We start from the raw sequence: 14,916 nt of genomic DNA on the forward strand, positions 1-14,916 counted from the left end.
GTGTCCAGCCTGTCAAAAGATTTCAGAAAGAGAATTTACGGGCACTCCAATGACAGTAAAAATACGCTGTAACGTTTCCAAATTAAAATAGACAAGCCGTGCTCATCTCCCGTTTCTTAGCCGAGGGAGCCAGTGCTGTCCGAAGACACACACACACACACACACACACACAAGACAAAAATATCTATTTTGATTTTGAAACGTAACAACGCCTTGTTACTGTCAGTGGAGTGCCCGCAAATTCTATTTTGGAAATCGTCGAAAATCCATTGCTTTCAAAGGAAGGCAAGATCAAATGACCCAACACTTTAAAAAGCTCCCCTGCCCAAGGAAGTAGTCGGATGTGCACGCCTTCTCACGTCTCCTACGCGTCCCATTCCTCCTCCCCGCCCGGGCGTGGCTTCTTTTGGTGGATAAGGAAAGCAGAGGGCGATCGCGCCGAGTTAAAGGCCGCTTGGTAATGTGGGGCAAAAAAAAAGACGGCTGCAGGGGGCTGGTAGTGGGCGGGCGTTGGCAGCAGTCACGTGTCGGCGTCATCTTAGCCGGGTGGCGGGTTCGGAAGGTATCGCGTGTCGGCTGGGGCGGGCGAGTTCCTACAGAGCGATCGCTGAAACGAGAGGCGTGCGGGCCCTGCAGTCCTTGGTCGGGCGAGGAAAGGAGCTACTTGGGGCATGCGATCCGATGCTTTTTTTTTTTTTCCTCCCTTCCCACTTGGCATCTCTGGGATGTGTGTGGTGCTAATCCTAAATCGACCATCCTGGAAGGCTCCCAAGCTCTCTGTTCCCAAGGGGCCGAGCTGTTTTCTATAATAGACATTCATCGTAAATATTTTCGTTTAAACATGTACTGGCGTTTTAACATTGCTGAAATTCATCATTCGCAAAAGTGGTACCTACCGGTGGTTGTTGAGAGACACAATTTCCAGTTTGTGGAGTGGAGAGAAAAGCTTTTTATTTAATACACTCCTCAAAATAGTTTTACATCGAGAGTGCTTTCATAGCAAAGTAATAAATTTAGGGACCAGTTCAAACATGCGGAAAAACAGATGTAGGTGTGATTGTGTAATGAAGCTTTAATATCGAGCATAACACTAATCTCAGCCATATGGTAGTTTATATTTAAATCCACACAGAGAGGGTCGGTCAGAGCCTAAATATATCATCCCCTAAAACCAGGGCTTTTTTTTTTGTCATAGAACGCTCAGAACGGAGTTCCGGCACCTTTTTTGGATGGAACCTTGTAGGGTAGGCAAGGTGGGTTGTATGACGTGTCAGTTCCAGCACCTTTTTCTTTTACAAAAAAAGCGCTGCCTAAAACTATTAAATCAGGTTCTTCCCCCATGCCCTTGCCTGTCATCTCTGAGATTTCACCAGGCACTACACACCCAGTTTGAAACTATATGCTGCTTTGTGAAGTGGTCACAGTGGTCACAGAGTGACTGGCCTAAAATCATCCAGCCGACTTTCAAAGGCAGGTTCAGTAAAAGGCAGTGAGAATGATCTAGGCCAGGGACTGGAAACTATATCCTATGCAGAAAAAAATAGAGAAACTTGGTATTTGATCCTGACAAAAAAAGTGACAGAAGTGTATATACAGACAGTCCTTGCTTAATAATTGTAATTGGGATCACAATTCCATCACTGAGGTGATCATAAAGTGTGAAGTCATTTGACCATGCTGTTTAGCAATGACTTTTCCAGCAATCCCCAGTTGCAAGGACCATGAAAGTCATCAAATGACCTCAACATGACAGCAGCTTCTGACTTCCTGTTGGTTTCCCCATTGACTTTGCTTGTCAGAAGCCGAAAGGGAAGGCTACAAATTGTGATCATTGCAAATTGTGACTGTGGGATGCTGCAACAGTCAGAAATCCAGGCTGGTTGCTGAGCACCCTACATCATGATCACATAATTTTGGAGGTGCTGCAGTGGCCGTTCGTAGATGCTACTTGTTCAGCTCCTTTGCAGGTTTGAATGGTTGCTGAATGAGTGATTGTTAATTGAGCACCACCTATAATGGAACTGTCCATATACTTGAAAAGATTTCATTTTCATTTCTATACATCTATGTAGGGACGCGGTGGCTCAGTGGGTTAGGACGCTGAGCTTGTCGATCAGAAGGTCGGCAGTTTGGTGGGTCGAATCCCGAGTGCCGCGTAGCAGAGTGAGCACCTGTTACTCGTCCCAGCTTCTGCCAACCTAGCAGTTTGAAAGCACGTAAAAATGCAAGTAGAAAAATAGGGACCACTCCGGTGGGAAGGTAACAGCGTTCCATGCGCCTTTGGCGTCTAGTCATGCCAGCCACCTGACCACGGAGACGTCCTCGGACAAACGCTGGCTCTTCGGCTTTGAAACGGAGATGAGCACTGGCCCCTAGAGTCGGAAACGACTAGCACACATGTGCAGGGGAACCTTTACCTTTTTTATACATCTATAGGTCATAGTATAATGAATTTAAATTATAAGAAGGCAGATACCAATTACACTGAATGTTAGAAAAAGAACCTTTGCTAATAGAGCAGCTCAACAATTGCTTAGTGTGTGGGCTTCCCTTCTTCGGATGAATCCAAGAGCAAGCATAATTTGGATTCCTATATAGAGCACACGGTTGGACTTGATGGCTTACCTAGCCTCTTCCATCTGTATGATTCTAGGTATAGAAACATTTGATGCAACAAACTTTTTTTCCTTCTTCCACAGATAAGCTATATCAGCACCATCATGCCAAGTCCTAGGCACAGTCCAAAGAGCATTCGTGAAAGACGGGCTTATGACAGCAGGCTAGAGTTCTTGTCATTGACAGATCAGAGGGGCCCAGTATCCCCAGAAAGTATGTCTCATCATAAAGACTCTTCTACTAGTACTGGCCCTCAACAGGCTTTACCCGAAGAGGACTGTATGAAGCTTAATCCTTCTTTCTGGGGTATTGCCCTGCATTCTCTTTTGGCTGTTGATCTGTGGGCCTCTAAACTACTGGGTATATGCGCTGGAGAGAATTCCCCATGGGGTAGTGTTCGTCCTCTCATGATAGTCATAGAGGTGTCAGGACATGGAATTCCTTGGCTAACTGGTACATTGTACGGGCTTTACAGAAGCGGCAGCTCAGCAGGCCGTGAGGTGCTGCTCAATCTACTCTTTGGTAAGACTTTTGTTCCTTGTATTTGTTGATTCTTTCTTTTGTGATGATTGGACCAAGATGTGAATAATTGATAGGGATAAGAATGATATTTTCATCTTTCTCTCCTTTGTCTTTCTTTGTGGATAGTTTCCATAATAATGGAAATTCTTTTATATGGATATATGATGTAATATTCTTCTCCCAGATCGATTGGTTTAAAAACTGCATTGTGTACTTTGGTTGAACACTGAAATACAGGAGCCCTAGAAATTAATTAAAATAGAACCAAAGTACTGGTGCTTGCAAAAATGTCCTAAAATGCATATTTGAAAATTAAATAATCATCCAATAGAGCAGATCAAGTAATTTAAGTATCTTAAAATAGTATTTTGTGCCATAACAGTATGCAGGCTACGCATGGAATATGTAATACAAAAGGCTCAGTCACCAGAGCCCTCCAAATATTCTTCTTTGCCAAAGGAACATTGTATAGTCTTGCTGCACTTTGAATACATTCAGCCCATGTTTGGACACAAATATTATTTGATGCATACATAGGCCCTAACAAGTCCTTTACAAGGGTACATACCGTAGTTTCCGGCGTATAAGACTACTTTTTAACCCATGAAAATCTTCTCAAAAGTCAGGGGTCGTCTTATACGCCGGGTGCTGAAAATTTAGGGACAGGGTTGGCTGGAAAACCTGGAGCGGATCTCCCACTTAGTCTGCGCAGGGAAAGCGGGACCAATTGGAGAAGAAGCTGCAGTCTGTGATTTTTTACAGGCTGGGGTCTGGGCACCTTTTCTTCTAAAGTTGAAGACCAGCTGTAGTATATCCCAACTTGAAAGGCAGGTGGGGAAGGCAGCAGCCAGAGCAGCAGCTTAGCTCTAAGGACACATTTGACTCAGGAACTGGGCAGGCTGGCTGGAAAACCTGGAGCGGATCTCCCATTTGGTCTTTTTTTTTAAATCCCATTTATATCCTGCCCTTCTCCAAAGACTCAGGGTGGCTTACAATTTAAAGCACAAATCAATGTGCTTAGCAATAGCCTTCATTCTGTGTATATGCCTGTTTATTATGGCTTTCACACACACCCAAGCAGCATTATTACAAAGTCAGCTTATTGCCCCCAACAATCTGGGTCCTCATTTTACCTACCTTGGAAGGATGGAAAGCTGAGTCAACCTTGAGCCTGGTGGGATGCAAACCTGCACTAATTGCAGGCAGCTTGTGTTACTTAAGGCTCTGCGCAGGGAAAGCTTTAGAGTGAATTAGGAAAAGTGAAAAAGTGAATTAGGAAAATAGGGAATTGTTGCTGGAATCAGGGGCTGCCACAAAGAAGAGGGAGTCAAGCTATTCTCCAAAGCACCTGAAAGCAGGACAAGAAGTAATGGATGGAAACTAATCAAGGAGAGAAGCAACCTAGAACTAAGGAGAAACTTCCTGACAGTTAGAACAATTAACCAGTGGAACAACCTGCCTCCAGAAGTGGTGAATGCTCCAACACTGGAAGTTTTTAAGAAGAAACTGGACAGCCATTTGTCTGAAATGGTATAGGGTTTCCTACCTTAGCAGGGGGTTGGACTAGATGACCTCCAAGGTCCCCTCCAACTACTTATTATTATTATTATTATTATTATTATTATTATTATTATTATTATTATTATTATTATTATTATAGTTTAATCCACTTGCACTGTTTTATGTTTACATGTTTGATGACAAACAGCCTTATGTTTATAAGTGACAGTTTTCCTACTAAGCACCTGCATGTCATAAGCATTTGAATTAAAATTACCATATTAAAATCAAATCTGATGTTTTTTTATTTTTATTTGGTGTGCGTTGGAAGAGGGGTAGTCTTATACGGCAAGTATAGCCCAAACCCTATAATTTAACAGGAAATGTAGGGGGTCGTCTTATACTCCCAGTCGTCTTATATGCTGGAAAATATGGTATTAAATTCCTCAGATCCTATTCCAAATCCTGTGTTGTGTTTCAGTTGTGATCTTCTTCCATCATGGCACTGACAGTAAGGTTGACTATAGTGCCTGGATATATATTTTCAGATATTGGACTAAACTGCTTTTCTCCCCTAAATCCTCAGGTCCTTACTGACAAGTTTGTTTACTCCTGGGCCATGGTATAAAAAACTGGAATTTGGAGTTTTTCCTTAACCTATGTGCACATGCCAGGGCAAGAATGTACAGTAGAGATAGTAATAGTACCTCTTCACGCTTGAAGACATCCTTAACTACTGTGGAAATATGTGCCATTAATAATTCTTTGCTATTTACTTTTTTCAACTTTTGAAAGGCCATTAAAAGATTGGAATGTGTTTCAAGTACACATTAATACATTCATTAAAAAAGATTGAAAAATCATCTTTATTGTGCTAAGGAACTTCAGGCTTCCCACCTTGCTGTAAAATGAGTTTGCTTCAGGACAGTAGAAAAAGGGTTTTGAAGCTGCTACTTTTCTCAGGATTTGTTTGCTTATTTCAATTTCTCCAAAAGATGCTATAGTGTTTGACTTGATTAATAGTTTTAATGTTCATGGCTTATCCCTTGGTACATATTATACTCAACATGCTTCATTCACTTTGTTTTTCCTCAGTCAGAATAGTGCAGTTACATACACTGTTGAAAGCGTGCTGTGAATTGTCAGTCACTCATTGGCTTTGGAAAGCACAACAGGACAATGACAAGACTCTAACGCAGACATGTCAAACTCGCGACAACATGTGACATCACGCGATGTATCACAACTTTTTCCCCATTGCCGGCAATGGGGTGGGCGCGGTTTCATCATGACGCGTCCGGTCTGCAGGCCAGCAGTTTGACACCCCTGCTCTAATGGTAATTCCAGATTTAGAAAAGTGTTGGAGCTGAGTTAGGAATCTCCCTAAATTATGGATTATAGGACATTTTTTACTCCAAGTTCAACAGCCACCAAAATTATAGCACTATTATTATTTTGTAGGACATTCAGAATCTTTTTTTTATTGAAAAGTTTTCCAATACATTTTATCTTTAACAACCCCTCCCCACCCACCCACCCCACCCACCCCTACCCACCCCTCCCACCCTCCCCTTCCCCCCTCCCCGTCCCCGACTTCCCAGAGCTAAATACAAGGTATAAAAGTAAAAACAATCATAAACAACCATATGCTAACAACAATAAACTATTAGGTCTAACGCACTTTAGCTCTTATAAAATGACTACAAGCAATGCAAATATCACATCAATACTTATTCAAATGCTAAATGAAACTTTTTAGTCCCATATTTATTCTGGATGTAATCAATCCATTTTTTCCACTCTGTAATATAACGTTGTTGCGAATGGTCTTTCAAATACGCTGAAATCTTCGCCATTTCCGCCAAGTTAGAAACTTTTAAAGTCCATTCTTCTATAGTCGGCAGTTCCTCCTTCTTCCAATATTGACCTACTAAAAGTCTTGCTGCTGTAATTAAGTTCAGCATCAACTTAATGTCCACAACAGTAGTATCAGTAATAATGCCCAGTAAAAACATTCAGAATCTTTTTGTACATTTTCAGAAATGGGCTACATCTCAAGCTTTTGAACTGTGTAATGTACAATTTTGAACCTAAAAAGTCCTCTGAAACTGAGTAGAAGTTAGGGTGCTCGACTTCCGGTTCCTGTTTTCCAGCAGAGCAGTCAGAAGATTCAGAATGCCGAACCCTTTGGCTGAAATTTCTTTTTGTCGGGGACCCTAGGGGGCCAGAACCCACCCTGAAGGGGTGGAATGAAGGAAGGAAATCCCAGGGACTTAGGAGACATGGCAGTCTCCCCGAACGGTCCAGGAGAAGCCTCCCAGAAACCAACAGAAGAAAAGGCTAGCTAACTTCTTGTCCAGTCACAGCTGAAAACAACGGAAGTCATAAGCTTTTAAACTAAGCAGATTTTAAACAGCATGCTTGAATCTGGGTAAGAATATTGATTTTGTCTATCCCACCTATTTTCCTGAAGAAGAAAGTCCCAAAAATAAGAGATCTCCAGAGGGGGAAAAAAGGGAGATTCTACTCCCTCCTTTAGGTTACCAGAAGTGGCGAAACGTACCCTTTAGAGAGAGGAAAAAAAGATTAGAAAGACCTGAAAAATGAGCAAATGCTGACACCTATAGGTGGGTGAGGATTTTTTTTCTCTGACTCAAAGTTCTTTAAAAAATGCAGCTGTGTAAACAAAGTGAGAGTAACAAATCTGAAGCAATGAATACTTTACAAAAGGAAACATATGATAAGCGGCAACAATTTCAAAGGACAATGATTTTAAACCACAAAGAAATACAGAACAACCTAGAGAGTATGAATCAACTTATCTCCAACTTAATTTCACTCCAAGAAATTTCCCAGGAAAATACAGTAGAGATGACTGAACATAATTCTGAGGATAGAGACTTAAAGATGGAACTGTATAAAATAAAAATCATGATTTAATTCAAATGGGAAATATTTCAACACATCCAAGCAACTTTGAAGATAAGGAAAAGAATGAGAAAAAAATACTTTACAGGGAAACAAATGATGCCACAAAACATACTGATTAAGAAAGGCAATGGCCAGAGAAAAAATATTAAAATGGAAATCAAGAAAATAGATGATGGGACTTATCAGAGAGAATACTTAAAAAGAGACATTTGTTTGAATATGGCTAAAAATGGAAAAACTTTGGAATATATTACTCTTAGAGGGATGATTTTTTTATAATTAATACAATATGGTTTTTTTCTTTTTCCTTTCTGTAAAAAAAGTTGAAATGATTTTAAAAAAGCAAATGTTTTAGTTATTTAAATGTGACAATAAGAAAAGCATAAAAATGTATTTTGAATGAGAGTTAAAGGATTAGATGATTAGATCTACTGAATGGAATGCTTAAAGTTTAAATAGATTAAATACATTCACAGCTATGATCAAAAAGAATAAGAAATTGAGGGAATAAATATATATTAAATTAGGAGGAATACATATTTTCAGTCGTATGTTATTTTTTGTATCTCAGTGCTTTTGTTGGTTTTTTTTCTTCTTTTTTCCCTCTTTTGTCTCCTCTTTTCTTTTCTCTTTCTACTTTTTTACTTATTGATTAAGAAATATAAAAGTATGAGAGGGCTTATATGGAAAAAATGGAATTAAATCCACCAGTGTAAATGTAGTTAATTGTTGAGAAAATTGTCACTAGTAAGAATATTTGGGGGGAGAAATAAGCTGAAATAAGCACAGTAACAGGATTTACGATAAGGCAACTAAAATGACAAATAGGATTATTGGAAAAACTATATACTTAATTGTTGTTTATCAAAATAATGAGAATTGTTTTAATCTAATGTTTTGCAAAGAAAGATACTTTGGGGAAAGGGGAAATCAACTGAAATTAACATATGGAATAAAGATTATAGAAATCAATTGTTAAAGATTGTCTTATAAATGTTACCCAGACAACATACTGTTTACAAATTACTGAATGATTTATGTTATGTTAAAAATACCAATAAAATATATACAAAAGAAGAAGAAGAATTTAGGGTGCTTACCTAAATTAGGTAATAGTCTGCTTTGCCTCCTGGCCTGCTGCCCTCAAAATGGTTGGGCTGACTGAGAAGAGGCTTGATGTTCCAAGATACTTCCCAGAGTTTAACTAGCAGCAAGAGCAACAAAATTTACTTTCCAAGGCTTCCATGACATGAGGAGCTGGGGAAGGTAGCATTTGATACCAGCATTAGAAAAAGGCCATGGGAGACAGATGGGAAGAAGCAGTCTATTAATACAGGTAGTCCTTGACTTACAACAGTAAAAAGTGACATGACCGTTTTTCACACTTACGACCATTGCAATATCCTCATGGTCACCTGATCAAAATTCTGATGCTTGGTTCATATTTATGACAGTTGCAGTGTCCTGGGATCATGTGATCACCTTTTGTAACCCTCTGATAAGCAAAGTCAATCATAAAGATTCACTTAACAGCTGTGTCACTAATTTAACAATTGCAGAGATTCACTTAATTGTGGCAAGAAAGGTCGTAAAATGGGGCAAAACACACATCAAATGTCTCACTTAGCAACAGAAATTATGGGCTCAATTGTGGTCATAAGCCGAGGATTACCTGTAGTGCTACCTGTTAAAAGAAATTCTTATGTTGTATTTCAATTATAGCTAGTGTGGGAAATGGTGGCTAACTGGTCAGAACACAACATCAGCAGGCACTTTGCAGGCATCTGGGTTCTGATAAGACCCAGCACTTTTTCTTTGTAGACATAATGACAGTTCAGAGGTACCTGGACAAATGAGTATTGTGGTGAAGTGGACCTAGATGTGTAAATATGCATAAAGTTCCTGGGTCAGAATATTGAGGTGTAATTTCTCAGTTTGGAGAGCCATAGTTATTATATGATTTAAGCCTACAATGCTGCTGCAAAAGCCACACTGACTCCTGTTATTTGAGCAGGCTTCACTAAAACTTATAATCAACTTAAAATTCAAATATAATTTGAATATTTTTACATCTGAAAAGTGAATTTACAAGCAATACTGCATTTGTTGGGTTTGAAGCTTTGTAATTTATACTGTTGCTCTTTAAAATATCTGAAAGTTGTTTCTCTGCCTTATCTCGCAGCTCTGATTCTTGATCTAGTTTTGGTGGCAGCCGTAAAAGGACTGGTGAAACGAAGGCGCCCAGTCTACAACAAGATGGACATGTTTGCCACTGTCTCTGTGGACAAATATTCCTTTCCTTCAGGCCATGCTACCAGAGCCGCCATGGTGTGCAGATTTATACTACATCATCTCGTACTTGCAATCCCTCTGAGAGTGCTGGTTGTACTTTGGACCTTCATAGTGGGAATCTCTAGGGTCATGCTTGGCAGACATAATGTAACAGATGTGATCTTTGGGCTAATCATGGGTTACATGCAGTATAGTTTGGTGGAATATTTCTGGTTGTCACCTGTAAATGCTCCTGTCTTCTTTGCCTTTTGGAACTAATGGCTCTTGAGGGAAGAGAAATATTTGTCTCGATGTCAAAACCCATTCCTATTTCATTTCTGTCTATCCCCTCTGACCCAAAATCAAATCTCACCTCTCTCTGGGTTCTGCATACTCCCAAGGGGGAGGGGGGATGTGCCTGTGGGTTATTGCCTCTGCTTCCTCTATCCGCTACAATGTAACATTTTGCTTTCCTGTGTTATATCTCTCTCTGAACTTTCTTTCCTTAAGCTGTCAGCTAGAACAAGGGAGGGAACAAGGAATGTAACCTCCGGTGCCTGGCTTATTTCTACACTCTCAGAAGAAGGTGTGAAGAGCCTCCCAAACATCGCTGTGTGAACCAAAGACAGGCCGATGTTATTTCCCCTTTTCCCACGATAGATTTAACACGTGGGGATTGGCTGTCCCACACTGTCTGGACAAACTATGGGGTGGGGTCTTGCTTGGGGATACTTTAACCTATCGTTCTGCATGGGAAATCTCAGATCCTGTCTATTATGCCTGCTATCAACTGCTCTTAATAAAAGTTCCTGTTGGGAGAAATTGCTTCCAAGAGTTCTGCTTTCTAAAGATGTGGGTTTGAAGTGGGCCCTGACACTTAGTGTAAACATTCATGATACTTCATCTGATCATCAAATTGAGTAGAACCAAGATTTTCACAATATGTGTGATCTAACATAAATTTGCTCTGGAAGGCTTAAATCACAAAAATAAAGGCTTATCAGGCAGCAGTCACTCTTACATGATATTATGCAGTGTTGAGGACATTGATATATAAAATGTATTAAAAATTGGACCTATAAATGCAGGTTGGAGCATGTCATTTAGGTGGATGTTTATGTTGTCGAATCTTCTTCTGACCTGTTACACCTTGTTTAATTGTGATTTGGGAGTTTATTGCTTGGCTGGATTATGAATCAACGTTGAAATACTGAGCCCACTGAACATACTTTGGGGGGGGGGGTTTCAGAGCCTCCAAATCCTTGTGATCAGTCCACACCTCAAAAGGTATTTCCCCTCCCCTTCCAAGAAATGACACCACATTAGCAATGCCCAATGAACTTCAAAAGCCTCTTTCTCCCAAACAGCCCACCTTCTCCCAGTGTCAGTTAATTTTCAGGAAGTGTAAGCACAGGGTTTTAATTTCCCCCTTGTGTGTTTTTTTCCTAGAATAGCACCCATTGCCACGTCGCTTGCATTGGCTTGAATAATGAACTGCTGTTCGGAGTTAGGGTGCTTAAGGACTGGTTCAGCTGCAAAGAGTCTCTAGTTTCTTGAATGCAGCCTGGCACTCTTAACAACCACTGCAATGGTTGACAAGGTTGGGTTCCCCCCCCCCCTTTTTTTTCTTCTGGTTTTGAGTAAATCAGTGATTGGCATAGTTATCTTTGCGAAAGAGGGAATAAACTGACGGTAAAAGTTGGCAAAACCCAAAAAGCTTAAACCAGACTTGGTTTAATGTCATGGTTCCAACAGACAAGAGATGAATAAAGCAGAACTCCAAGGCTTGTAAATTCCTCAAAGAATATGTTTATTAGTTACAAAGTATCAGCACGATCAAGAGTGAAACCAAGTCTGGATACACACGTAACAATTCCCCAATACAAAGTTAAAAGTCCCACCCACAAAAGCTATGTAAGCAACTATGTTCCCCAATATGATTAGTTAGCAGGCTTTTTATGAAATGCCCAGTCCCTAGTCTCGGGAGCTGCCGGTGACCTTGATTCCCATGGGACAAAAGATTATTTTGACTAGCGAAGCACCTGGGCAACCCCCCTCCCTCCATTCTATGTAGCAACCTAGAATGAGAATCAAAATGGCTATAGTCATGCTCATGTGTAGTGTTGACACCAGGCCTTTGAAACTGCCCCCTCCCCCTTTGCTTTTCTGCCTTAAAATCCAGCAGACACATTTTCCTTCTGATCAGCTAAGGCTACAGTAGCTACCGCTATGGTTTTTGGAAGAAGCTGAGTGTACCGGTATGTGTGAGTCCGGCCCAGCCCTGCGGGAAGCAGATCCATCCTCCACGGAAAACCTCAAGGGCTCCATGTAAAACGTCTCTGTGGAGCTGGAGAGGTTGGCACACCACCGCCCATCTCCTCTCTCTTCCCAAAAGCATTTCTTCACTAACCTGCTTTCCAGCTCTTGTCATGTTTCTCCACCACTGTAGGGAGACAAAAGAAGTTTGTGGGGCTACCAGTAAAAAAAATAGTTCAATCAGACCTTCCAACTTCGCAAGTTTTTGTTTTTGTGAGAAGTTGTAAGGTCTGATTGAACTTTCTTTTTTTTACCGGTAGTCCCACAGACTGTTGTGGTTCCTTGACTGCCAGTGGATCCGCCAGCTGAGTCAGATGAATCGGATGAGGGGAAAGGGGTACTTGGGTTCACATTGGAGTCTGCGGAAGGCTCTGAGAAGCAAGAAGACTCAGAGCCAGACTCAAAACCAGGCCCATCTTCTCACGCTCAGGCAGAGAAACAGCTGTGTTGGGGCCCTGAACTGAGCAAAGTGGAGGAACAGCTGGGGCCTGTCCCAGATGCACATATGCGCAGAGAGGAGCGGCACGCAGGACAACAGAGGGCAGTGGGGCTGATCTCCAGGAAAAGTAAGAGACTCTAAGAAGCCACGCCCTGGCTGAACTATAAAGAGGAGAGGTGTGGGAGGTGCCGGTTTGCTACAGGCAACTGTTCATGTTACTGTATCTTGTTCCTCTGTCAGATTTCTTTTGCCAGGATTCTTTGCCAATTCTTTGCCAGGTTTGTCAGCTTTGTGTTTGGGTTGAATTGCTAATTGAGCCTTCCTGCTGGGAACTCAGGGACTTTGTATTTATCTCCGCCAAGTGGGAGCAAAGACTGCTACTATTTGTTTCAACATGTAAGGATTTGTTATCTGGAGTTTATTCCATGAATGCCTTGTTAAAAAGGGGTTTTTCCTCACAAGTAGGCTGTTGAGTAGCACTCAAAAGGCTGGGTCAAAACACAAACGTCTTTTATTTCCCTGCACACGGTGGCAGAGAAATGCGATGGAGCTGGAGAAACGCAATGGAGCTGGAAAGCAGGTTAGTGAAGAAATGCTTTCAGGAAGAGAGAAGAGCTGGGTGGTGGTTCTTATGGCAGAAAGAGCAGGGGCTGTAATCATGACCCAAACCCTGGCATGAAAACTCATGTGGGGGGAGGTGGCAGGAATGCCGGAGGCTGCTGCTGCTCAGGAAATGAAACAGGGCATTTGCTTGCAAGCACGACTTCGGGGAGGCGGGGCATCGCAGGAGGGAGGTAGAAAATTGGAAAATTGGGAGCAGCTGCAGAACCGTGGGAAGGTTCATCCGAAGCATTTTTTCAGTCTTTTGCTGAACAAGGAGGATCTGCATTCTGCATCAAATAAACATTCTGGCAGCAAAAATCCAGCAGCGGGGGGAAAAAACAACCTGTTTCACATACGGGGAATCTGCACCGTCTGCCTCCCCCCATGCCTTCACTTTGCTCAATCAGCCAGGTAGAAGTGAGGTTTAGCAGGCCGAGCACGCATGCAGAGGCACGGGGGAGGCAGGCGGTACAGGTTTCCCATACGTGAGACCGGGTTTTTTTCCCCACTGCTGGATTTTCACTGCCAGACTGTTTAACTTTCTTTAGTTTACCCAGCAGCCTCCACTACATAGAGTGCAAACCATGGTCGCTGCCTGCATCAGAGTCACAAGGTGAGCTGTGGAAGAGAGGGGCCCTTGGTGGCAAAGTTGCCTGGTGCCACAGGTATGGCGGGGCTACCAAGAACACCTCCAGGCACTGGGACAGATGGAACGAGAGGGGAGTCTAGCCGAGCTCGGGGTTGCTTTACCCACATTGCCAATCCCATCACTACACTGAGTCGTGCCATGCACCCCCTCCCAAACACAGGCAGGGCAGCTGAGAGCAGAGCGGCCAGGAGGGCGAAGACCCCTCCCAGGCCAGTAGCAGCACAGGCAACCGCTTGGCGGCCAGCACCATGCCCGTCATGGCCGAGAAGTGTCCCAGCCACCGCAAGGCCAGCAGTCAGGGTGGGCAGAGGCCCCTCCCATTCCCGTTGGCCCCCGTGCTTGCCACCTCCTGTATGTGAACAAAATAAGACATCCCTGAAAATGCCCCTTTTAAGGCAATATATATATATACATATATATACATTCTTTCTTAGCAAGCCAAAAAATATGCACAAATATGAGCTGCCACTGCTGTGGCTACTGCCTGTAGATGGCCTTGGGCTAGGCTGAAACAGGAAATAAGATTTGTCCCGTGTCTGGGACTAAGCAAGTGTATTCTGAATGCTTAACAAACATTTAACATACACACACACACACACACACACACACACAAATATATATATATATAAAACCGGGTCTTATTTTTGGGAAAACACAGTAGTAACAAACACAAGCCGCTTGACTAGCTCCAAATCAACCTGGAATAAGAGAATTGTTTTCAGGGCCTTCTAATAGCAAAAAGGGGCTGCCTTTATTTTTGCAGGAAGGACGTTCCAAAGGGAAAGAAGGGCCTTCTTTCAGGTATATTCAACCTCTTTTAACCTGTGAATCCCAAAATCACCATTTTCCTTTTTTTAACAGAAAGTCCATAAAAAGTTTCCGGTCTTTTATAAAAGTACATATTATTTTTTCCCTGGGCAAGCAGGTCAATTTTGCCATTTCTGAAAATTCTGCCATCTTCACAATCTGCTCCTCCATTGTGGGTATTTCACATTTTGGTGCATACAAGTCTGCTGCAGTTACCAGGTTCAAAACCAATCATCTTGCCTGGCCTGATAAAGGAGGTTTG

The 14,916-nt window shown here is 42.0% G+C and overlaps 1 protein-coding gene across 1 annotated transcript; it reads left to right on the forward strand.

Moving 5' to 3' along the window:
* Positions 1-413: 413 nt before the first annotated feature.
* PLPP6 (phospholipid phosphatase 6) lies at positions 414-10,653 on the forward strand. The gene is made up of 3 exons (XM_083357565.1): positions 414-457; positions 2,700-3,138; positions 9,752-10,653. The coding sequence occupies exons 2-3, from the start codon at positions 2,721-2,723 to the stop codon at positions 10,117-10,119; spliced, it is 786 nt and encodes a 261-aa protein (XP_083213691.1). The 5' UTR covers positions 414-457; positions 2,700-2,720; the 3' UTR covers positions 10,120-10,653.
* Positions 10,654-14,916: the final 4,263 nt, after the last annotated feature.

This window comes from Vipera ursinii (assembly GCF_947247035.1).
Source record: "Vipera ursinii genome assembly, chromosome: 3".
NCBI lineage: Eukaryota > Metazoa > Chordata > Lepidosauria > Squamata > Viperidae > Vipera > Vipera ursinii.